This window comes from Rhodnius prolixus, unplaced genomic scaffold (genome assembly GCF_049639745.1).
Source record: "Rhodnius prolixus isolate KJV_2025 unplaced genomic scaffold, Rpr scaffold_1, whole genome shotgun sequence".
NCBI lineage: Eukaryota > Metazoa > Arthropoda > Insecta > Hemiptera > Reduviidae > Rhodnius > Rhodnius prolixus.
The window spans coordinates 34,251,258-34,275,111 of record NW_027411581.1 but is presented as its reverse complement, the minus strand read 5'-3'; the positions used below and the strand labels follow the sequence as shown (position 1 = coordinate 34,275,111).

The 23,854-nt window shown below is 33.9% G+C and overlaps 2 protein-coding genes and 1 long non-coding RNA gene across 6 annotated transcripts in view; 1 reads left to right on the top strand and 2 right to left on the bottom strand.

Moving 5' to 3' along the window:
- Window positions 1–23,854, bottom strand: part of ss (aryl hydrocarbon receptor spineless) — a 285,172-nt gene that overhangs the window by 203,409 nt on the left and 57,909 nt on the right. The window lies entirely within an intron of this gene.
- Window positions 696–2,710, top strand: LOC141459382 (radial spoke head protein 6 homolog A-like). Its single transcript, XM_074138417.1, has one exon. The coding sequence runs from the start codon at window positions 811–813 to the stop codon at window positions 2,590–2,592; it is 1,782 nt and encodes a 593-aa protein (XP_073994518.1). The 5' UTR covers window positions 696–810; the 3' UTR covers window positions 2,593–2,710.
- On the bottom strand, window positions 6,062–19,205 carry LOC141451452 (uncharacterized). The gene is made up of 2 exons (XR_012456809.1): window positions 18,263–19,205; window positions 6,062–6,392 (listed from the first exon to the last, which is right to left on the bottom strand). It is a non-coding gene; the product is annotated as an uncharacterized lncRNA (long non-coding RNA).

The following is a 23,854-nucleotide window of genomic DNA, read 5'->3' as shown; positions in this document are numbered from 1 at the left end:
TATTTTGATTATTTATCCCTTTATTTATGTGAGCAAATCTTATGACCATTTGAAATGGTTCAGTGCTTTTCCCGCTTAGATGTCATCACCAGCTGGAGTGACGTCAATAGAGACTTCTATATCTACAAGCAATTTCTATATCGACACTAACTAATGCCATATTTGAAGTTTTGAGAGACAAATATTTTTCAGATGTTGAATGCTCAATAAACTTTAGCCTGAGTCAATGTATTACCACTATTGCCATAATCTGAAAATGGATTTTTTTTTTCTTATTACTTTTGTGAAATCTTTTCTCAACTCGTGTGTCTGCATTAATTTTTAAACGTTTTTGTATAAATTATTGAATTTGACTAACTAAATACCAACTTTTTGGAATTAATTCCGAATTTTTGTTACAAAAATAAAAATAAATAAATACATAACAAATTAGCTTGAAAATTCTGGGATTTATTTCAATCTTCATTTTCTTAGTCTATCAGGTTCGTTACCCCGAATATGCTAAGATATTTTTTATTTATACTATAGATCCATTGGAATGATCATGTCATGAAAGAACTTCAGTAAACCTAATAGAAACTAAAGAATTGGTCTATGTTATTTGAATCCCTTCATTTTTAGTAACTTCAGCTTAAGCATAATTAGAAATAAATAATTAAACTTACAGCTGTTATTAGCTTAGAAATTCCGAAATCACATGTACCTATAATTATATTATAATTAAGTGAATGATTTTCTTGCCGAACTATTGCTTAATTTTAACATTATTTTACTTTTTTAAAATCAACTAAAAAGCGATATCAGTAAGAAATGGACGACGAATTTGGTGATGACGACAGTTCCCCTACAGTATTGGAAAAATCGGCTGAGGAAGGAAATGAATGGGACAAGGAAGCGGTCGCTGCGGGAGAATTCAGAGGGGAATACGCCGGAGAACACTACCAATATGAAGACGATCTGTTTGGTTTGGAACGTTTCGAAAGCGCAGACTTGTCAGATAATAAATTAGAGATTCTCAAAGATCCTAAACTAATCATGATGGAAAAGGTAAAGAACGTTCTCTATAATTTAATTACAGATAGGCCAGAAAATGTTATAGATTATTTTGAAGAATATGTCAGATATTTAAGTTTAGAACGTGGAATTCCACCCACATTTGATATATATACACCATATTTTGATGTACAAAAATTGTTAGAAGAGCACACAAAATGGACGGAAATAGGAGGCACAGTGGAACAGGAAGTGGGAGGTGAAGGCGCCGCTATGAAAAGAGACTATATTGTTAGCAATAGGTTGGCTAATTTTGAAGATGCTGGAATTAGTTTAACGAAATTAGAATTGTATGGAGTGGCCTTCGCTGTAGATACTGTACCTCAAATATTCAATTTGGAAACAGTTAGATTCTGGGGTAAAATATTTGGTCTTTATAAGAACTACTATATTATTGAAGCAAATGTCACAAGAGATATACTGTCACAAGATCGAAATGATGAAAGAGAGAAGAAAAGACTTGCGGCTGAAGAAAAGGAGTATGTAGAAAATGAAGAAGAGGATTACCATCCGAAAATAGGTTGGAACTATGTGAGAACTCTGGTCCAATACGTGAAGCCACCACTGCCCAAATCTAAGTTCAAACCACGTAAATACGCTCCAAAAGAAAGACTAGGCACTGGGCTGAATAAAAAAATATATTACGTCTCAAATGAACCATCTTCGGGGTATGTAAGATTGCCGGATGTCACCCCAGTTCAAATAGTGAAAGCTAGACAAATAAAAAGATTCTTCACTGGCATTCTCGACCAAGAAATCTCAACTGATCCACCGTTTCCTGGAAATGAAAGTAACTACCTTAGAGCACAGATAGCTCGTATATCCGCTGGTACTCAGATCTCACCATTAGGATTTTATTCGTTTGATTTTGGTGAGGCAGGATATGAGGACGAGGAAGTGGAGGAAGAAGGTGAGTTTGTGAAAATGCCAAAGCCAGATTATGCTATTAATCCAGACTTCGAGCCAATACCTTTGCAAGATCTTGTTGACCCGAGTATGGCATTTTGGGTGCATCATAATTCACATATATTGCCTCAGGGAAGAGCTGTCTGGGTAGATCCAAATATAGAGCCCAGAAAACTCGCTGGAGAAGGTGAGGAGGAAGGTGAAGCGAAAAAGGAGGAAATAGAGAAAGCTGAACGCGAAGTTGGACCGCCGCTATTAACGGCCGCTTCTGATGACATGAATCTGGAAATGATACCTCCCTGGTCCACTCGTCTAATGATGGACCTGTCACCCTTTTATAGTGGTGCTTTTGTCAGATCTAATTTATGGTTAGGTGCATTCACATTTGGACTTCATAACGAAATTTTATTTGATAATATTTATGTTGGTTGGGGCCTTAAACATAACGCCGACTCTTTTACACCCGTACCCTACTTTATTCCCCAGAAAGAATATGAAATTGGTCCTGAGGTAACAGAAATTACAGATCCTGATCCAGAAGAAGAAGACTACGAAGAGATACTGTACAGAAGACAGTTGGAAGAAGAGATGACTAGAAAGAAAGAAGAGAAAATGGGATTCGATGAAGTCTAACCCAGAGTCAACTTGTACGCATATTCATTTATTCATTATTTTTGTTGAATTCATTTACTCTATTATTTTTATTTAATTTTAAAAAAATCATTACAAAATACAAAGATTTTTTATTCTATTTTTGGTTGCTTCTTCTTCTTGCATAAACAACGGAGCTTCTAAACGCGTGAATCAATTTTCATGAATGAGATGACATTCGCTTTAGATAATTCATGTTGGCTTTATGAGGGTCTCAAAGCTGTACATGCAATGAGAGGAGAGTTAGCCCCATTATGTATGGCCCCCTCTAAAACTATTATTACTCTGTAAATTTTGTAAATGTTAGTCCAATTTTGATAAAATTTGGCACGAAGAAGAGGTTAGTAGTTCCCTACGTTCGTGACGTCCAGCTCTTACTCCTACTAATGAGAATATTGCAATCTTTCAATTATGAAGTAAGATGAATGAGCATACATTATCTCTACAGCTTTCTAATTATATTATTAAATATTTCTGTTGAAACATAAGTTAATATTGCATAATGATTCAAAGCAAAGTAAGTGTAATGAAGATGGATATTCATTGATACGAGGCTATGGGGGGAAGAGATGGCTTGAAAATGAAAGAAACAGAACAATGCTCGCTCGGCTAGTTGTACATTCAGTGTGCGAGTGTCTTGGAAATTAGGGCCTGGTCTTGAAGCGGAATGTGTGCTAGGTATACTCGTATAGCAGCGGCGGCACGCGATATCCGCCTTGAAAGGTGTGATGATGGTAAGATAAACTACACACATTCTCCTGTCCAAACAATGCTCCATTTAATGCTGCAATATACTAAGTGCCTAAACATTTATACGCTTCACCTCTTAAGAATAATTTGTTGCTCTCAATTATATTCAAAGAACAGCCGATATCAGCGAATTCTTTAGCCACGGTTTTTCCTTATTAAATAGCATTGAAGGTATGTACATATTGCTGCTTAGAAGGTGCCAAATCTATCTATAGAGTAGAAGTGAGAATATTTACAAAACTTTTACAAAAAAATGGTTAGCGTACTTGATTCCCAGGTTCGGATTCAGCAGCTCGCTCTTAGATTTTTTCTCTAGGCGCCAATGATATCACTTGACGCACATTAATTTTAAAGAAAAGAGCGTTCACATTAATAGATCATAGATAAAGTTAAAATATTCAAAAGCTAGATAATAATAACTTAAATGTTGGTGGAGCTAATCAAAACAAAATATATCGTAGAATGAAAATGTATAAAGTCAAAAATAACGTTCTCTAGTATAGTTACATTACTTAGTCATTTTAAACATACAAATGGAACATTCTGAAAACAAATATATTATTTCACTATATTTTATTTCATTTAAAGTTTTAATAAAGAAGAGATATATTTTATTAATTTGGTCCAAATTGATTTAATAGCTCTAAATTTCCAAATGAGTTGTTGGTTACGAAAGATACGGTCCCAGAAGAAGACAGTACTATAAGAAGTGCTTTTCCCGAGTGACTCATGCCTCTGCCATCATTATTACATAGATTTAAGAGGGCACTTAAACAGAAAACTAATGCAAATAAGGGAATCAAGAAGACAATTTCCTACAGCGTAAGGAGCAAGACGAATATCTATTTACCTGCTAAAATACCGGTGAAATCGTAACTTACTCTTAGTGTTGCTAAAGCTAGAATTTAAAATACCAGAGGATGCTGGACAGTTGCTCAAAACTGTCTAAAGCAAAATTGGTGATTAACTTTCAACCGCGAACTGTTTCTCTTAACAAAACAAATACATCACTGAAAACTGAACCACTGAACATTAGAAGTAGAATTAACGTTATACTCGTAAATAGAACTGACAAGTTGTGATATAACATATACACTTATCCATGTCCAGATTCATTTTTCATGTTTTATGTTTCGTTCATTTTGATTTGCTTATTGTGTTTTAAGTATTTACAGGCAATAAAAGCAAATAAAAATAATAATTGGCATGGTGGGATCTAGCCTCCTCAAAGACTTTCAGTTTCTAATTCCTAAATTTCAGCAGGCTGCAACAAAATCGGCTGCAAATCTTAATCTTGATCTATCAGCGATAGATTATTCCTTCTTAAATGTTTTTTAGGAACTCGCATGTTCCATTCTGGCCATTTGATCTGTCCAGCCTGATGATTCTGCTTTGGTGTTCATACTTATACTTCGTAACCCTGATCATATGTTAACTTAGTCCTATACAGAATATTTTTCAAAGAAGCTTTCTTTCAAAAACAAGAAGGTTATTTCAAAGAAGTAGGTTTTTTTCCTCTTTCTTTGATACTGTCCACATCTTACAGTCACTTTTCCTAAGCCTAAGCGGATCAGTGTACTGTAAAGGCGGCCATTCGATGGTCTGATTAGATTGTTTCTTAATTTCTTCATCAAACAGAAATATGCACTACTGCTGTTCTCCGCTAAATTACAGCTTTTGAGTCACTGAGTAAATCCATTTGAGATTCGAGTTATAGATAATACCTAACCTTTTTGAATTGATTAAACCATTAGTGATCGACAGGTCTTGTGTTATTCCAACCAAATTAATTAACTGCATAAAGACTGTGGATTACAGCGATTTTTGACAAATAGTAAACGGAAGTCAAGCAAGCTTGGTCAGATTTATCGCATCATTTACTTAATATTCAAACTGTAATAGATATAAATATGCGTATTATAAAAGTTGATAAAGTACTTTAGTGAGTCCACTTAAATAGGACGCGTCCTATTCTTCAAACTTCATCATAAGACTTTCTAGCGATTTCATTGAACTAGTTAAAAGCTTGTTTGAGGGGATTTCATTGGTAGTTTGGTTCAGGGATGGGTTATCACAGAGCTTTAAAGTAGCTAGAGATATGAAACAGTTTAGCAACTAATGCTCTACATTACTTCCTTCTCGACGATTGAAACGAACATCACAGAAAAAGGCTTCAACATGAACACCAGGCGGAAAGCTAATTTCTATAGGAGAAATCAGATATCAGTGTTCTGTCATCTCAGAAGTCTTGCAGCAAATGATTGATAAACAAAGTAAACTATTGTGATCTCGGAAATATGGAAATAAACCTGGCAAAACTAAGGTTATACTTAAGTTTTAGAAAAGAAGAATGAAGACTGAGAAGAAGTGAAAATGGTAAAACTGAAGACAGAAGTTGGTGGTGATCATCTAATGTAAATATCACTTTCATGCACTTAAGAAAGCAGTATATTATTAAGAACAATAAAATTCTATTTCGTTATAAGTTACAAGATCATTTAGGGGCTGAGGGCCATAAAGAGAATCAAGAAGTGGAAAGACTGCAAGGATGCCCTGTCTCTCGTGCTCACTCAACTAAGTGGTGCTGGAAACTGATGAAGCATATTACTCGTACTTGCTTTGATTTTTGTTCCAAAAACTTTAAATTAATTTAGATTAAATTAATTAAATTAATCAGTTTTCAAAAAAGAGTGGAGACACATATTTTACATTGTATTTACCAATCCAATTGCATTCGCATAATTCATAAATTGGGTCTCTCCAATAATTAAATAAACAAAAACTTATCGGTTTTCTTCATCAGCTAATTTTTGTATAATTCCTTTGAGTAACTTCAAATCTCTTTGAGATCAAAATCCAAATCGAAAGTCTTTCTACCTCTTTCTTAAATTTCAAGTGAGATAATGACTGTTTTTGTATTTCTGTTGTTCTTTTTTCATTCCAGAGTAAGTTTGGTAGTAGAAGTCAAATATTGGATAACAAACTGTTGAATCAGTCTCAGAAGGTGTACGAATATGTTCAAAACCTGTAAACTTAAAGGAAACACACGTTTTAGTGGTTTAAAAATCCAACGACCAATCTAAAAAATTACGATTTGTTACTGCCATTTGGAAGGGAATAACTTTAAAATCTAAATCGTAATTTTTCATCAAATTCTTGTCTCTATTAGCAAATTATGCATCACGTAATTTTAATGGAAAATTGAAAGAGGCACCTAGACGAAATCTCTTCTTTCACTATAAGTGTAACCATGAGTTGGATACCTTTTGTTATGGAATGTCTAAATGGGATTTATTATTTCTATACTAATTGGCAGACAATCAAAGCAACCACTGGAACATAAACGACTAATGTACAACAGCGTACTTAAACCGATCTGGACTTGAACTGTGGGGTTCATCCAAACTTTCCAATTTAAAAAAGATACAGTCCTTCCAATCAAAAATTCTCCGTCAGATCACGAATTTTATGTCTCTAACTCCACTCTCCATAATGACCTCAAGATCTCATACGTAACTGATGAATCTAAATCTAAATATAGAAAATTCTTTGACTCTCTTCCATTCTGCACAAATCCACTTGTTCAAAATCTTGCCTCCAATACGATTCCAGATCGTCCTCCACGACAATTGAAACGCTGTTGGCCTCGTGACCAGCTCCAGTAGTGCAAGAAACTCCAGCGAGAGTGTTGCCGGTGGGCAGCTTCTCTCCTCAAGCTGATCCAATTATGAAGTCTTTTTTTTTTATCATATTCATTGATTACATTTTTCTTTTGTAGATTTTGAATAACAATTTAATTAAATTAAAAAAAAAAAAAAAAAAATATTTCTATAAAATTATTCATAAGAATGAGACTTCTAAAAATAAATTACTATTTTTATGATTACTCTGGATATAATAAAGTCTCGCTGTCTGTTCCTGTGTTGTTCGTCAGATTCCTTATCTGGGACGATAATGCTTATAAATATGATAATATGCCGCCAATTAGAAGCAAGTAAAAAGGGAGGGATTATAATTTGTGTGTATCGGTCTCCATGGCGACATTTTTTTTTTTTCGTTCACTACTTCACGTTACGTGTTATCGTTCTACCATCATTCAAAGCGAACGGGACAGACCATCTCGTAGTTGTTGTCTCAACGTAGTGTACATTTTGTATTCTTTTCCCACAAAAAGTTGATAAAATTTTCAAATATCAATTAATAACGAATGATGGTTTGGTTTTCGACCGTTGTTTATAGATGATCGTTGGGAAAAATTTACTTTTTGTTTGTTTTCCCCGGCGCATCGACGACTATGGTCAACAGCGCCTTCTTCAGGGATTAATTTGAAGTTATATGTTCAACTACATCATCGTAACTGTTTGATGAAATACACATTTTGTATTTCTAAGTACTTCTTTGAAAAAAATATTAGAATTTTTCCATACTAAGTTTTCTCCCGTATTCCATGAATCATCGAACTATGCAATATAATTTTTTGTACCTTAAAAAAAATAATAAAAATAAATAAGAGAACAGGGTAGTTGTCACTTGTTCTTCCGCCATTTTCCAAGTTGGCTGTCATTTCATTAAGCTTGAACTCTTGCATATCGTGTTGTGCAAGTTAAGAAGCGTTTTCTAAAAACAACAAAGAACTTGTAAATATATTCCATAAGCGGCCATTTTTATGCTTACTTACTTCTATGAGGTAGCATTATGACCGCGTAGATTTTCGATTTTTGAGAGTCCAATAGAAATAACGAACAAACAATCTTGGCGGCAGTACTGGACTTTCTCTTTACGAAATTCACGTAAATCAATTATCTCGAAACTTAATATTTGTTCGAAAAGGTACAATATTTTTCACATGCTCACTGAAATAAAATATACATATATTTTGGGTATTTACCAGTATGAGGAAGCAAAAGTTTTAATGGAGATTAGGCGCTGGAAGGAATGCAGTTTCTCTACTGGATATTGCAGTTCAAATGTATTTTGAAGATATTTCTTACAAATACGATCTATTCCTTAACAACTGATCGCTAGAGTGAAACAAATCGTGGTAGTTACAATCAACAATCACAACCAGATGCAATAAAAATCTAAAGTGCAGAATGGCTCCTCACTTGAATGTACAATGCGGGTCTGATCCATACGAGTATATATCTGACACTATTCGTCACCGCCTAAATATTATAAGTATCTAAGGTCACTTGGTCTTTAAGAGAAAAATCTATATCACTCTGCCCGTGTAAAGGATTAAGGAGCCGGGAGTGTCCTTCGGGCAGTGTTCTCTCGTTACCACTCAGTTCTGCATATCACGGAGCTGTAACATACGGGTACTTCTTAGAAAGAGAAAATCAAAATAGCGGCAAGCCTGAACTGAATCCGGGATCTTTGTGATGAGTCCGGTGTACTAACTAAAGCTATTATCTCTAATTTTTGAATTAAACCAAAATAATATAAAATAGAAAACTATAAAAATGTAGATAATTGAAACATGTCAAACCAAAATTGTACTAAAATGTTGGACGATTCGGATTAACTCCAGCCTGTTGAAAGCGAAAACAATTCGATCTTGTGTAGGGCACAATTATAAATATATTAAGGCGGTTACGGGGCTAAAACAAGAAAACAAAAACAAAAGAAATAAGGCCCCCAAAAAGAAGCTATCGACAATTAGAATGTCGTTAATGTTGTTTACCTTAGAGAAGGAGTTCACCTGAAGAGAGAACTAGGGCCCAGTAGCTGCACTAAGAATAAAATATCTTCACAAGGAAGCTTAACTGAACAACTCACTATTTTTAGGCATCCTAAAAATATTATTTTCATGGAAATTGATGAAAAGGTGCAGAAATCGTGTAATGCACGAACATTATTCAGTTACGGTCTGAACACATTTGATCTTTCAAAACAAAGCTTTACAGTTTAAAATGTTCAGTTTAGAGACGAAGAATGTTTAGACTCGCTGTCCCTCTAAAAAAACCCTTTTTGAAAAAAAAGAATAAACAATCCAGAGAGCATGTTCTAAATAAAAGTGATAGGCATTCCACTACACTGCTATGCCACTTAGCTAGGCCAAGTTGTAGAGATTCAGAAAAAAAAGGGAAAAATCAACATCTAAATCAAATTCGTGCATTATTTACAATGATATTGACCGCCTGCTCTCCTTCATCTCCAAGTTATAGGAGAAATATAAATCGCACATGGCTGAAGATATTTTCCGTCGAATTTATGTCAAGGAAAATTCAAATACGAATATGGATTTCACAGCTAAAATCTACTACAAAGCGTTGATAATGACCGAAAATTTGTACATAGAAATCTCGAACAAAATATTCCTAAGCTAACGCTTGAGCAAAAAAGCATTTACGATCTAATAATGCAAACAGTCAATAATAGGGTTGGACAAATCTTCTTATTAGATGCGCCAGGAGGAACTGGTAAAACTTGAACTAATTAGATTGATTCTGGCAACAATTTGATCCCAAAATGAAATAGCCTTAGCTCTTGCGACGTCCGCAAGTTCCATTCAACCAGATTGAGCAACAGCAGCGCGTGTTCGGGTACAACTAGTTTTTAATGTAATTTTACTAAATATTATTAAACGGATATTTTATGTATGAATCCTAATATCTATAAATATTACTTATTATTATAAATATTAAATAATTGTTAATAATATTTTGTAACTTTATAAAACGTATTATGTACTGAATAACAGAGTTGACCTAACGTTACTATTACATTTGAGTAAACGCCTCCCGCTCTTCGAGCTCTATCTCAAGAACGGTTGATGGTATGAAAACTTGCATAGAACCAAATTTGGTAGAGAATATTAAATGTCATTTAGAGCAAAGGAAACAAAAAAGTAACAAATTTTCGTGACCTTTGACCACTAATTTCCGGTGACGAGATTCTACTAGACTTTTGAGCCAACTTATACAATGCCAAAACAGAGATTTATACAAGTTTATAGCTTATTATCTTCCATTCCAAGGTTTACCTTTTTTTTACCTAATTTGACTGGGCTATTTTTTGGTTTTGTTACACTTACAGTTTAAAAAGTAGCTGATAAAAACTATTTTCCATTTACATGATTATAACATAAGTAACTTATCTTCTGTGTTGCTAGATTGAAATGCACTGATAAAACTTTTATAATAGGGAAAACTGTATAAAAATTTCGCAACAATCGCCGTCATTAAAATTATTAGAGATTAATCAATATTTCACATTTAATATATTTTAATTTGCAACATATTAAAACTATTTCGCAAGCTCTATAAGAAAGTAAGGTTCAGCGTTACTGCAAAGGGGACGTCGGTTGCTACATTGTTAGTGCGTATCTTTAATTTTGAAGTATGCCAAGGTTTCTTAGCTTGCGGACGGAAGTCTTTTTTCAAACTGGAAGAATCTATTTCCCTTATAATGAAATATTTAGATGCAAACATCTCTTTGATCATCAGATCTCTGATTTTGAAAATCCATCCAATAGTTAGTAATTAACAATACGCAATATTTATAACCTGCGAAAATCTCCTTATCACGAATTTTCCACTTCTACCGATTTCGATTACATCGTCAGAGTACCCGCTTAGGGTGTGATGATTTGGGAAGCCACCAGGAAGCACGTTTCACTTCCTCCTGCTTCTCCTTATTTAATTAGGCGCAGTGAAGAGGCCCAAATATATATTCGTTGTGCCATTCGCGTGGAATAGAAGATATTTTTCATTATATGGTAGTTTATCCTGAGTTAGGAGAGTTTAGAAAGTCATGTTTGTAAAGATGTATTAGATAAAAACGAATTTATTTGGTAAATGAACAACAACCATAACTGGAAGAAACTGCCAGATAAATTGTAACAGCCGGAAATACAAGAGCTTTTTGATTAAAGAATTTAATTTTTGGTATAATAATACATATACGAGGGTCGTTTGAAAAGTCCGTGCAAAGTCAGAGAGATAGCACCAATGGCGCGTATCGAGGTTATGTTTAGTTAGTAGCATCTCTTGGAAGAACACACACCAAGTTACAGCCAGATCGGTCTATTTCTTTGTGTTTGGCATTCGTTTGAATCGAGGAAGTCGAGTGATTTTCAAAAAATGGACGAAAAAGAATTTCGTGTGTTGATTAAACACTACTTTATGAAAGGCAAAACGCCTCAGGAGACTAAAGAGAAGCTTGATAAACATTATGGTGACTCTGCACCTTCGATTAGAACAGTTTATAAGTGGTTTCAAAATTTTCGGAGTGGCCATATGGGCACAAGTGACGCTGAACGTTCTGGACGCCCTGTTGAGGTTACTACTCCAGAAATCATTGATAAAATCCATGATATGGTGATGGATGACAGAAGAGTGAAGGTGCGTGAGATTGCTAGTGCTGTGGGCATCTCGAATGAACGGGTATATAATATTTTGCATCAACATTTGGACATGACAAAGCTATCCGCAAGATGGGTGCCGCGATTGCTCACGCTTGACCAAAAACGAAATCGTGTGAAGTGTTGCAAGGACGGTTTGCAGCTGTTCCAGAAGAATCCGCAGGACTTTAAGCGTCGTTTCGTCAGTGTGGATGAAACATGGATACATCACTACACTCCTGAGACCAAAAAACAATCTAAACAATGGGTTACCAAGGGGGAATCTGCGCCAAAAAAGGCGAAGACCGTTCCTTCGGCCGGAAAGATTATTTAGATAATTAGATCAATTAATTTAGATCAAATTAGGAATTTTTTAAAAAGTATGAACTACTAAGTGTAGCTAAGAATCATAAAGGTTCTAATACCGTGATGTCGAACCTAGGACACGTGAACTTATATCCCCAAACGTCCCCAAAATTTATATCCTAAAGTAGCACTTCCGCTCAATTAATTTAGATCAAATTAGGAATTTTTTAAAAAGTATGAACTACTAAGTGTAGCTAAGAATCATAAAGGTTCTAATACCGTGATGTCGAACCTAGGACACGTGAACTTATTTTAGGTGACACGTATCGACAGAATCCAAAAATTATTTATAAAATTTCAAATAATATAGCGATTTGTGGAGTACTTTTTTTTTTGGCGACTGTCTTTTGGGATTCGCAAGGAATAATCCTCATCGACTGTCTGGAAAAGGGTAAAACTATTACAGGTGCATATTATTCATCGTTATTGGACCGTTTGAAAACCGAGCTGCAAGAAAAACGCCCACGATTGGCCCTCAAAAAAGTCCTTTTCCATCACGACAACGCACCAGCTCACACCTCAGCAGTTGTGGTCGCAAAATTAATGGAAATAGGGTTCCAACTCGTTTCACATCCCCCCTATTCTCCAGACTTGGCTCCCTCGGACTATTATTTGTTCCCCAATATGAAGAAATGGCTGGCGGGAAAAAGATTTTATTCAAACGAGGAGGTGATTGCAGAAACGAATGGTTATTTTTCAGACTTGGACAAATCCTATTATTCGGAAGGGATCAACAAACTAGAGCAGCGTTGGACGAAGTGTATAAGCCTAAAAGGAGACTATGTTGAAAAATAAAAAAGGTTTACCCCAAAAAATTAAGTAGTTTTTATTTTTGCACGGACTTTTCAAACGACCCTCGTTTGTCCTCTGAGTCAAAAAAAGAGGTTTTTTGAAAATTGTGTGTTTAAACAATAAGTACCAAAAACGAAAAATCTCAGCCACCTGTAACTTTATTACTTTGACTTATTCATTATAACAAGTAATTAAATTTGAAATTAGAAACGATTTCGCGTGAAAATATCCCCAAACGTCCCCAAAATTTATATCCTAAAGTAGCACTTCCGCTCAATTAATTTAGATCAAATTAGGAATTTTTTAAAAAGTATGAACTACTAAGTGTAGCTAAGAATCATAAAGGTTCTAATACCGTGATGTCGAACCTAGGACACGTGAACTTATTTTAGGTGACACGTATCGACAGAATCCAAAAATTATTTATAAAATTTCAAATAATATAGCGATTTGTGGAGTACTTTGAAGAAATTACGGTAGAAATAATTGCCATTACGGCAATCGAGGGGCGGTCATAAATAAAGACAAACTTTGTTGCTTTATTCCAACGTTTTTGGTAATTTTATTACCTTCTTCAGGGTATTGTAAATTTGCGTAGTTTAATGTTGAGCTAAATCATCATAAGTGTTGTCAACGAGAGAACACTATCCGGAGGCTGGAAGTGCAGTGAAAAAAAGCTCCGGGCGCCAATAACCTCAGATGTTGACGCGTCTTAAATGAAAAATAATAAAAATATCGAAGTAAAAGTATTACTTGGTAATTACTTTGGGTTCCCACGCGACCCATTTCATTTATATCCTCATTTTTCTCAAAAATAAAAGTGCATAATAATATTTCAAAGTGTGCAATTTGTGACCTACAATTACGTATTACCAGTTAATAATTATAGGTTGGCGTAAACCAAGTGCGAAGTATATCTAAACTTGATAATTAGCTCCCTGGTTACACACCTTCATGTCGATTAAAGCATTTTGGTTTCAAAACAATAAGAAATAAAAATGTTCAATTCTAATTTAATGAATTCGATCGAAGCGGTTATAATCACCATAGACACTGACATCTGGCTACGTATAATTCTTGACGCTCAAGAATTATGGTACGATGATAGTTTACTTAATTTTTTTTTATTTTATTGTAAAAAGATTTGTTTGGACTATAGATTAAATAATATTTTTACAAATACTTATTATTAATCTGTAAGATACCTTTCTTGCTGAGTGCAGATGGACCGTTTTTCGAAATTAGGTTTACTAAGAACGGTGCTAATGGTGATGACTTTAGATCTTGCCTTTTCTTAAAAAGTGCTTGCCTAATGTCAAAATCGTACTTGGCAGAACGCATAAGGTTACAGGACGAAAGGCATTGGGATCAGAAAGGTAAACCATGTTTATAACGGTCAAGCAGCAATAAAAGTCCCAGAAATAAACAAATTAGAGGTGAAAGTAATAATGTAGGATGGCCGTGGTGTCTTAAATAAAACTGAAACAACCAAATTTGGATGGCTGAGGTTGGGAAATATTAAAAGAAATAAGATAGGCATCTCGAATCAAGAACGAGACAATGCTGCTAAGAAATGGCTCATATTAAAACCGCAGGAAACGCCACGATCTCTTAGCAATGCGAAAGTGACTGAAGAAGGATGATTCGATTACTTGACTCCTGATAAGGAGTAATTCGTAAGTTACAATTCTTTAAAGTCAAGTGGCAGAACAGAAGTGAGGCGAGAACATCTAGAGTCGTAAGTAGCAGAAATAGACAATTTGTCGTCGATCCACCTTCAAGGAAATAGATTTGGAAGCCGAAAGGCATTAATACACAATACGATCTACCTATTCATCACGACAGCATCAATAACCAACTATCAATTCGCGAGTACCTTCAGCATCCGCTTGAAGAATCACGTCTATCTTTGTTCTGTAATAATTAACTCATAGTTAATAACCTCTTTGATTTTATCCATCACAGTTCGGATATTTCTTGTATCCCAGACCAGATTCGGGCTTCCATCCATTATCAGAGGTATATTATTCAGCTAGGTGTAGAGATTTCGACTTCACTAACTTTACCGTCTCGCCTTAAACTTGCCGACAAATATAACTCATAATTAAGACCTACTTTAAGTTAGCTTGATAGTTATTTTTAGTGTGCACTTATTCTTTCATATTCATCAACTCTTCTATTTACACAACGTACAACACAATCCGTTTTAAGACGCATTAACATCTGTGGTCATTGGCGCCCGGAACTTTCTTCAGTACATCGCCACATTGTGAGCTGTAGAAGGCCCCTTAGAAGAGAAAATCTAAGGGACACCTGAATTCGAACCCCGTATCTTCGCGTTGGAATCCAGTATAGGATAAGCACTCTACTAATCAATCCCCTCCCTTTACAAACACTGTTGGAATATACTTCAGCTTTTTTGAAGAACAATGTTAACTAGTTTAAACAAACTTCTTTCATTACTGCAGTTCATGTTGCACAGTTCTCGATCCAAAAGCATTATTGGTACTGGTTATCTGGAATGGAGCTACTGGTCGGATTAATCTTACCTCACAACTCTGACTTCATTCACATAACTTTTTGTCCGGAAGCATGATATCTAGCAGCACAGGAAGACCCGCAGTACTTACAGAAACTCAATTTTTCTTCCGAAATTAAACGATAAGCCAAACATAGATTACAATGCAGTTAAAGTAAAGTTAATTATTATAAAATGAAGTTGTGTTTTTTAGCCGAAGTATTCAAGGTGTCCGTACGTAGTAGGGCTGCCAACATGACAATATACCTTTATATATGAAGTATACATTTAGTTGGCTAGATGTCCGAACAAAAAGCACCACTGCTGCCACCCCGCACTTCTATCGAGTCGATCCTAACGTATCATTAAACAAATAAACTGTCTTAACTGCTAATTACGGTTTTCACTGTAGTTTTACCATTGCTAGAATTTAATTACAACTCTACCCTTCTAGCCCGCACTCCTAGTTCACATCCTCTTGAAGTTCCCCTTACTACTACTACCAACGGTTTATTCAGCCTTTTTTCTTTCTCTTTCATTTAATTTAATCGAGAAGGGTTCAAAGATTCCACATCTTAACGATAACTATTTACTGGTGACTAAAATTATCAAGGTATTATAAAATCGACATTAAGTACTAGCAGTAAGATATTAGTTTTAAGTACAGGATAAATCATTCACTTTATTTCTCCATTTCCAATTAGTGTTTGAAATAGAATCAAATAAGGAAAACACCTTCTTAGGGATAAATTTAGGTAACATCTAGTCTGTAACAGTGCATTCTTTAATTATGTGAAGTTATTTCAGAGGGATATTCCATTCTTCAAAATGAACAAAAAAGTTTTTATTATTTTTTGTGGTCTGACTCAATAATTTCGCAAAAGCGGCCCTTTTATATTTTTATTAATGCTTCCCTACTTGTTCTCATTAAAACTCATGGAAGTAAGACCGTAGAAAGTTTAATTATAGAAATCAAGTACAACATCTAAGTTCTATAAGTAAGAAGAGGTATTTTTTGAAGGGTTAATATCGAACAAACGTCATAATAACCAAAATATGGAGCTTGGTAACTTCATTTCATCCTCTCTGTATTTCTAAACTCTTTTTTAAAAAAACTTACAGTTTAAAAAGTTAAGTATAAGGGTTGATTAAACTCTAAAAGGTACACAAATCAGCAAATGCCCAACATTTCTTTCATATTCGAGTAATTTTACTGTATTAACTTTACTTGAATATTTTTTAGAATTTAAATAGTGCTGCACGAGAAACGAGACAAATCTTGGTCTCGGTCTCGGTACCGAGACCGAGACCGAGACCGAGACGAGACTTGAGCAACCGAGACCGAGATCGAGACATGATATGTATCTCGTCGAGAAATCTCGGTCTCGTCTCGGTTTTTCAAATATTAATTTTTAGCTACAAAATTATAAAATTGTGTTTTTTATTAATAAATAATCATTACGGGTATTGAATTAATTATTAAAAGATACGATTTTATTATATATGTTTAATATTACTACATCTATTTGACTTCGAATTACATAAGTAAAGTAAGCAAAGTAAAGTAATTGCCTATTTTTTCAGGCGGGGCTTTACGTCCAACTACCAGTTTGGTGTCGCGGACGGAGGCGACTAGCAAACATACTTTACTGTAAATTTCTCATATTAACCATTAAATAAAATCCAAGGCCTAAGACCGGGAATCGAACCCAGAACCACAATACACAGCTTCGCAGGTCTCGCACCGCTCGGCTACCATGGCGGCCCCCTTCGAATTACATAATTTTTACATAAATTCACTAAATTTCACTATTCATATCATTCATTCATTCAATTTCATGAATTTCACTATTAATAATCTAACACTTTGAACTTCGATATTATTTGAATTATATTTTAGAATTTTGGAATTAGTAAATTTGAAAAAAAAGACTATCTATGCACCTAAAAAATATTGCCACAAATTTTCGTTTTTAAGATACACTTTGCCCAAGCATTGATACATAAAAGAGCTTTTACTGAGTCAGAAGTTAGAGAAGATCTTCTATTGGTCATTATCATCGTAGCTTGCGAAAATAATCTTTCCGATGGCACTGAAGTTGCACAGATACTAAAAATATCTTTTGCCATTCTAGACAAATTTTTGAAGGAATTCTCAAGTGTTTTCCACCATTCTAAAATGTCAACGGCTACTGGTGCTTGGTCTAATTTGGTGTAATTAATTATTTCTGTCTTCCATGCTTCGGTGATATTTGCTGATTTTTGAGCAAATGGTGCAAAAATATTGATGCAGTCGTCGTCGTCGTCAAAAGGTGAATCATCAGATTCTTTATCTTCACCAACAGCCATAACTAATGGAGCGGGAAGTTTGTTGGGAAGTGTATTTTTTATTTCACGAATCGACTTGTTATAGGAGGCAGATATGTTATTTTCATCTTTTTGAAATTATATAAAGATATATAACAGTAATAGTAACATATGATGCATTGAAGTGTAAGTAGTTGTCTTCTTTTACACACATTTTCATTACCAATATATAAATTAAAATAATTATTAGAAAATAATAACATTTTTTGAAAAGATTATTAATAGCAAACCGCTTTTAATACTTAAACAAAAATTCAAAAAAACCGAGACCGAGATATCTCGACGAGACCGAGACTTGAGCGACCGAGATCGAGACTGCATAAAGTCTCGCCTCGTCTCGGTCTCGTGCAGCACTAAATTTAAAGAAAATCGATGGAATCGGTTTCGAAAAATGGGTAAAAATTGCAACCTCATCGATACAATGGATTTACGGCAGACTGATTTTTGCCAAATTTGGAATTAAACTAACAACTTTAATGTAGGCGATGAGACCGTATATTTTAATCACTTCTTACCTAAATGTGCCCTCATTTAGATTATCCTGGGAACATATTACAAGCAAATGTTACAGATCTAAATTTCTGTGCAATCAGAATAAAATATTTTTTTAAATAAAATAAAAGTGACAGTCGTTTTCAAGGAAACAAAAACTGAATATCGATTTAGTAAAGTACAATATTAGCTGCTTCTGCCAATCAATTTCAAATTTGAAATTTTTGTAACATATTAATTAGGGTTAAAATTGCACTGAAATAGCTCCAGAGGGAAGTCCCAGAAATACCCTTATCTCGGGATAAGTTTTAAACAGAAGATGTAGAATAAGTATGTCAGGTTTAAAAAAATTGTAAAAAACTGAATAATTATTTCAGCAAAGTGCCATTCCGGTTAGGCTGATTTTGCCCCCCAAAATTTATTGTCTATACTAACGACACACATTCAGCCAGTTTGTGAAAACCATTTTGTTGAACTCAGAGAGCATCTTCTCAAAAAGGATATGTCCAGTAGAATCTCTATTGGTCACGATCACTATGAGTCCTATCAAGCGTAGCAAGAGAAAGTATTAGATGTAGTTCAGCTAATCTAGTCTGGCGACAGATAGATAAGTGTGATAACTGTTATTAGAGGAGGGGCCGCGATACTTCTTTTATTTTTTATCTTCTACTTCTATTATTCTGCATTGATCAATAATGCAAATATTTAGTTACACGTTTTGATGAATATTAGAATAGCAGTAGGCTATTAAATATAAATGGTACGGGTACACTATGTTAGTTTGAATAATTCAATGAAATAGACCTACCTTGTCTGTATAATACAACTATTTTCGATAAAATAGTATAAATTACATAGATTTCCAGTAGAGGCAGTAGCAGTAATATCAGGGAGATAATATAAAAGATATAGTCGTATTAAGTAAAGTATAGGGCCAGCTGACCTTATCAACAACCGCTACTCTCCACCACCAGATCAACAATTACAATATCGATTCAAGCTATTACTCTGTAATTACATATAATAATAATTTCTTTTATCGAATTTCCTGCTAAAAAACGATCGATAAATTATTTATCTTCGTCTATGAATCCAACCAAAATCATTTGCGAAATGAAACGAGAAACAAAAAAAGTGTATTAATTTATAAAATTTACGAGATCTCTCTTCGAGAAAATTAAAGAGAAGATGAGATATTGATGTGATTTTCTCTGATCATGAGAGTGGTCGCCCGCCGCTGGGTGCCTAATTCGCTCAAATAACCTGATATTGAATTATCATTCAATTTTTGCAACAATAGTTGCAGTTAAACTTGTAGAAAAAGGTTTTTTTTAAAAAAAAAAAAGAAAAAAAAAAAGATAAATCAACCCTATAGAATCGCTTCCCTTGTAGAAACCGGCCTCTTTTGGTGTAATCGCTAAAGAGAGCAGTACTCATTTGTATCTGCTTAAACTAAAAACGGAACCCATTTCTGACAAGTGGCTAAATTTAGAAAAAAGTCGTTTTAGCGGATAAAAGAAAATTTGCTAAATAGGGAAGATTTCTCTAAAACGAATGCAACCATTTTTTGGAGGGATTTATCATCTAATTTTTATAAAGTCAATTAAACTTTTAAAATGTCTCCAATAAGAATGAAAAGCCAATAAATATTCAATTGATATTTCTAGTTGTGAGAACATTGATGTACAAATAATCAGGTCAAGAGAAAACTCTGTAGAAGTGGTTTTTTTCTAAAAAGACTTATTTTTTCGGGAGTTTGATTGATATTAAACTCTCTATTGTTGCTAAACGAATAAAACCTTTGACCAGATAAACGCTGTTGTTCTACATGTATTCGATCTACATGAAAAGTTAAGAGAATATGAAAGACAGCATTCGTATACAAACTCGGAAAGTGAAAAAGATCAAATCAATAAAATGACATTTTTGATTATAGTAAAACGTTTAAGACATTTGCGAGAAAATTTCAAAAAATTGAATAGAATATAATAAATCTTTATTTAAATAAAAATATGTATATACAATAAATAAATGTATAAAACAATGTAACCTTCATTCCAATGCTAAAAGATACATTCGGATTTCCTAAAGAGGTCTCGTCGATATTTAGAGTTTCAGCATCCTGCGAAATGGAAAAATCTTTTAAAAACGGAAAAATCTATCCAGTAAAGCACTTCAAGTTGACCGATTATGACCAAAAATTTCTGTAGGCACCTTAGCGAGATATCAAGTTTCTACGAGTTTTCTTTTTTGGAAAATGCATACACATAAATCTATATGTAAATATTTATACACACACTCAGATAATTCTTAAAAACCACTTTTTTTGGGGGGGGGGCTTTTTAGAGAGCTCAAATCGTATATTTAATGAGAAAATTCAACTTCCAAAATTTGAGAAGATCGCTGTAGTTCTTCTTACTTTGGTGACTTCATTCTCACAAAGAGCTCAAAACGTGCATTTTGGTAGAAAAACCGACCACGTAAAATTAGAAACTTGAATTGACGAAAAGAATAATTTTTAACCCCAATATTTTGAGGATATGTACTAATTATTGAAGTTTGGTCGTTGTTTTTTGTCATATTCCAGAGATAATTTTACGTAAAAGGAAGAAAGGCTGACGTGAAAGCGAGATAAAAGACTATTTAAGTATTAATTAATACGTGAATCTAATTAAGAAGCTCATGTATTCTACTCCCATCAAACCGGCCAACAGAAATTTGATATTAAACAACTTCTGCAGCAGGTGTTGACACTTTTATTTCTATCGCCTGAATAAAATAGTTGCTACTTAAAACTTAAGCTTTTATCGTGTTCTAGCAGATACACGGTCATTTCTTCTAACACGTTTAATAACATTGTTATTCCTAATATTCATCTGTGTTGTAAAAACAAGTTTTGAAGTCAATTAAGTTAGTGTTCATCACAAGAATTTTTTGAATTAATTTTAATAATTAATTACTACTCTACTTATGTTTGCGTCAAGAACTCATTCTTAGCATCTGGAAGCACTATCCTCTTTGCCGTGGTAAGTGACAACAGTGTGACTGCAGCTGTAAGCCACCATCTGTAAGGTAGTGTCAGCATCCAATGCAGGTCACACTACTCCCTGTCTTCAAGCAGACTAACCACCTTGTCCTCCGTTTTGCCGAGTGACCAGATCTATAAATATCTAAACATGCGCACGATTTTCTCTTAGTCTCAGAGCAGATATCGAGGTTCTGAATTATGCATTTTTAATAATTTTATTTTAAATTATTATTTTTGTTATTCTTCTAAAATAATCTGATAATTGTAAAAGTGTACATTACAACGAAATTTCTTTGTTGCGTTTCCACTTCCTCAGAGGGCCCTAAATAAATCAAATTGTTGTAGACAAATTATTTATTTACATGAATGCGCTAGATTTAAAGCAAATAAAGCTAATAATGCATCATTATCGAACAAAATCTCAGAAAAGTGATAAAACAACTTAGCGCTACTTCTAGTTGTGATTTTTAAAAAAAAAACCAGACAAATTATCCACTCAATTAACCGGTCTTGATAAGTTGAGTCATCTTCTGGGTTTAATGTATCTTGTAATTAAGTCTTCGACAAGAAACATGGGTTTGTTATTACGTAAAGCGTTTTTCACGATAGAAACAGAAAAAAATTATAACTTGCACACTTTGGGAAAACTTCCACTGGTAATTACAGAACTACGTGGCCATTATCGGTTCTGCTAGGCTCCACGATAGCCGACTGGTTTGAGGTGAGAGTATTGTGGTTACTAGTTTCGATTCCCGGTATAGACATGGATTTTATTTGATGAGAAATTTATAGTTAAATACGTTTCCTAGTCACCTCCGTCCTCTATACCTAATCTGGTTCTGGTAGTTGTAAGTCATGCGGGCCTTAAAAAATAGACATTACTTTACGTCAGTTCTGCTGGAATCATCTGGCGCCGTCCCACTTACACAGCAACTTCCTAATCTCTAGCTAACCCAAAGTATAATTCCCTCAATGTATGCTGGATATTATACATAAAAGATACTTAGAGAGATACCTATCAACCCCCTCACTCAAAAATGCTTTCAATAAAATTTACCTGAAAAACCAAAATATTTCAAATAAGTTTTGTAGGCCATCGTGAGTACAGTGTAAATTGAATTGTGGATAATTTTTGAGAACATTGTGAAACAAGTTAAAGATCCAGAAATAATTGTAGTTACTGCGCTATAAATTGAGAATATAAACTTACAACACGATTACAGCCAGGCAGCATAAACAAATTATAATATATTCTTTACTAGAAATAGGTGTTCTAATAGTTAATCCAATAATGTTCGCTCTGTTAACGATTATTCGGTTAGATCAGCGTTTCTCAACCTGTGGTACGCGAAAAGTAATCAATAATGGCGAACATAAAAAATTAAAACAAAAATAAGGTATAAAAATATCATACTCATGGAAACGTTTTTTCCTCTAATACATAAAAATTATTTTAATTAGTAATATTATACAGTAAAGTTGTTAATATGTACAGTAATAAGAGACTGTCTCAAGATATGCAAGAAAATATAATAGCACATTTTTTACGGGATTAAAATTGTCTTTCATGGAGTATTTTCCAAAACGAAAACACAAATGATAATTGGATTTCAAACCCCTTCTATAAAGCAAATTTAGGAAAAGCTACATCATTATCAATAAAAGATAAAGAAAATTTAATAGAATTATCAAGTAACAGAACTTAAACGATAATTATGTAAAAATCTGCTTAAATAGACTGATTGAAATGAGTAAGCTCTATCCAAGTAACATTAAATTTAATTGGTACTTACAGGCAGTTGACTGCTTAAAAGAAATTATTTTAGAAGATTTGGGCACATCCCAAATCCTAAATATAATAATCCTAAAGAAAAACTTTGTAAATTAATTAATAATTTTTGAAGAGAAAAATATGTACGCAATTTTTAATTGTCTAAAAAAGTGTAAACTAAGATTTTACAGTTTATAAACTTTATAAACTGAACATAACTTGGAACTCCTTTGTAACAGATACATTGAATCTCTATACAAATAAAGATAATAAAATAACACACTCGGAATAACAAAGTTCACGAAATAGAATCATTTTTATGAAGTGGTACAATTTAGCATGATGTACTACCAAGTGGTGCGCGAGCCAAAAAAGGTTGGGAAACGCTGCTTTAGAGCGATAAAACGATTATCTAAAGAATTGCTTTCTTGCTTTCTTAATTCACAATCTTTGCTTTTTAAAGCACTTAAATAGCTTAGTTTTCTTTTTGCAAAACTATTCATAGATGAACAAAAAATGAAGAAGAAGTAAAGTGAACTTTAAAGACATGTTTTGGAAGCAAATGATGTTGAGAACTTATAGAGATTAGCAATGACGTACTAACGACGGGGCCTACTGACCACCTGGGTAAATTATGAAGATGACGTAACGGCTGGACAGTTATGTGAGTAAAAAAGTCTGAAAATCTTACTGACTGCCCCACCTTCGTCTATTTCCATTACTTTGAAATTCCTATAACGGTATGCTCTTTCTTCCTAAACTATAAAACATTTAGAAAATAAACTTCCTATTTTCAAAATAAGTAGTTCTGTGTGT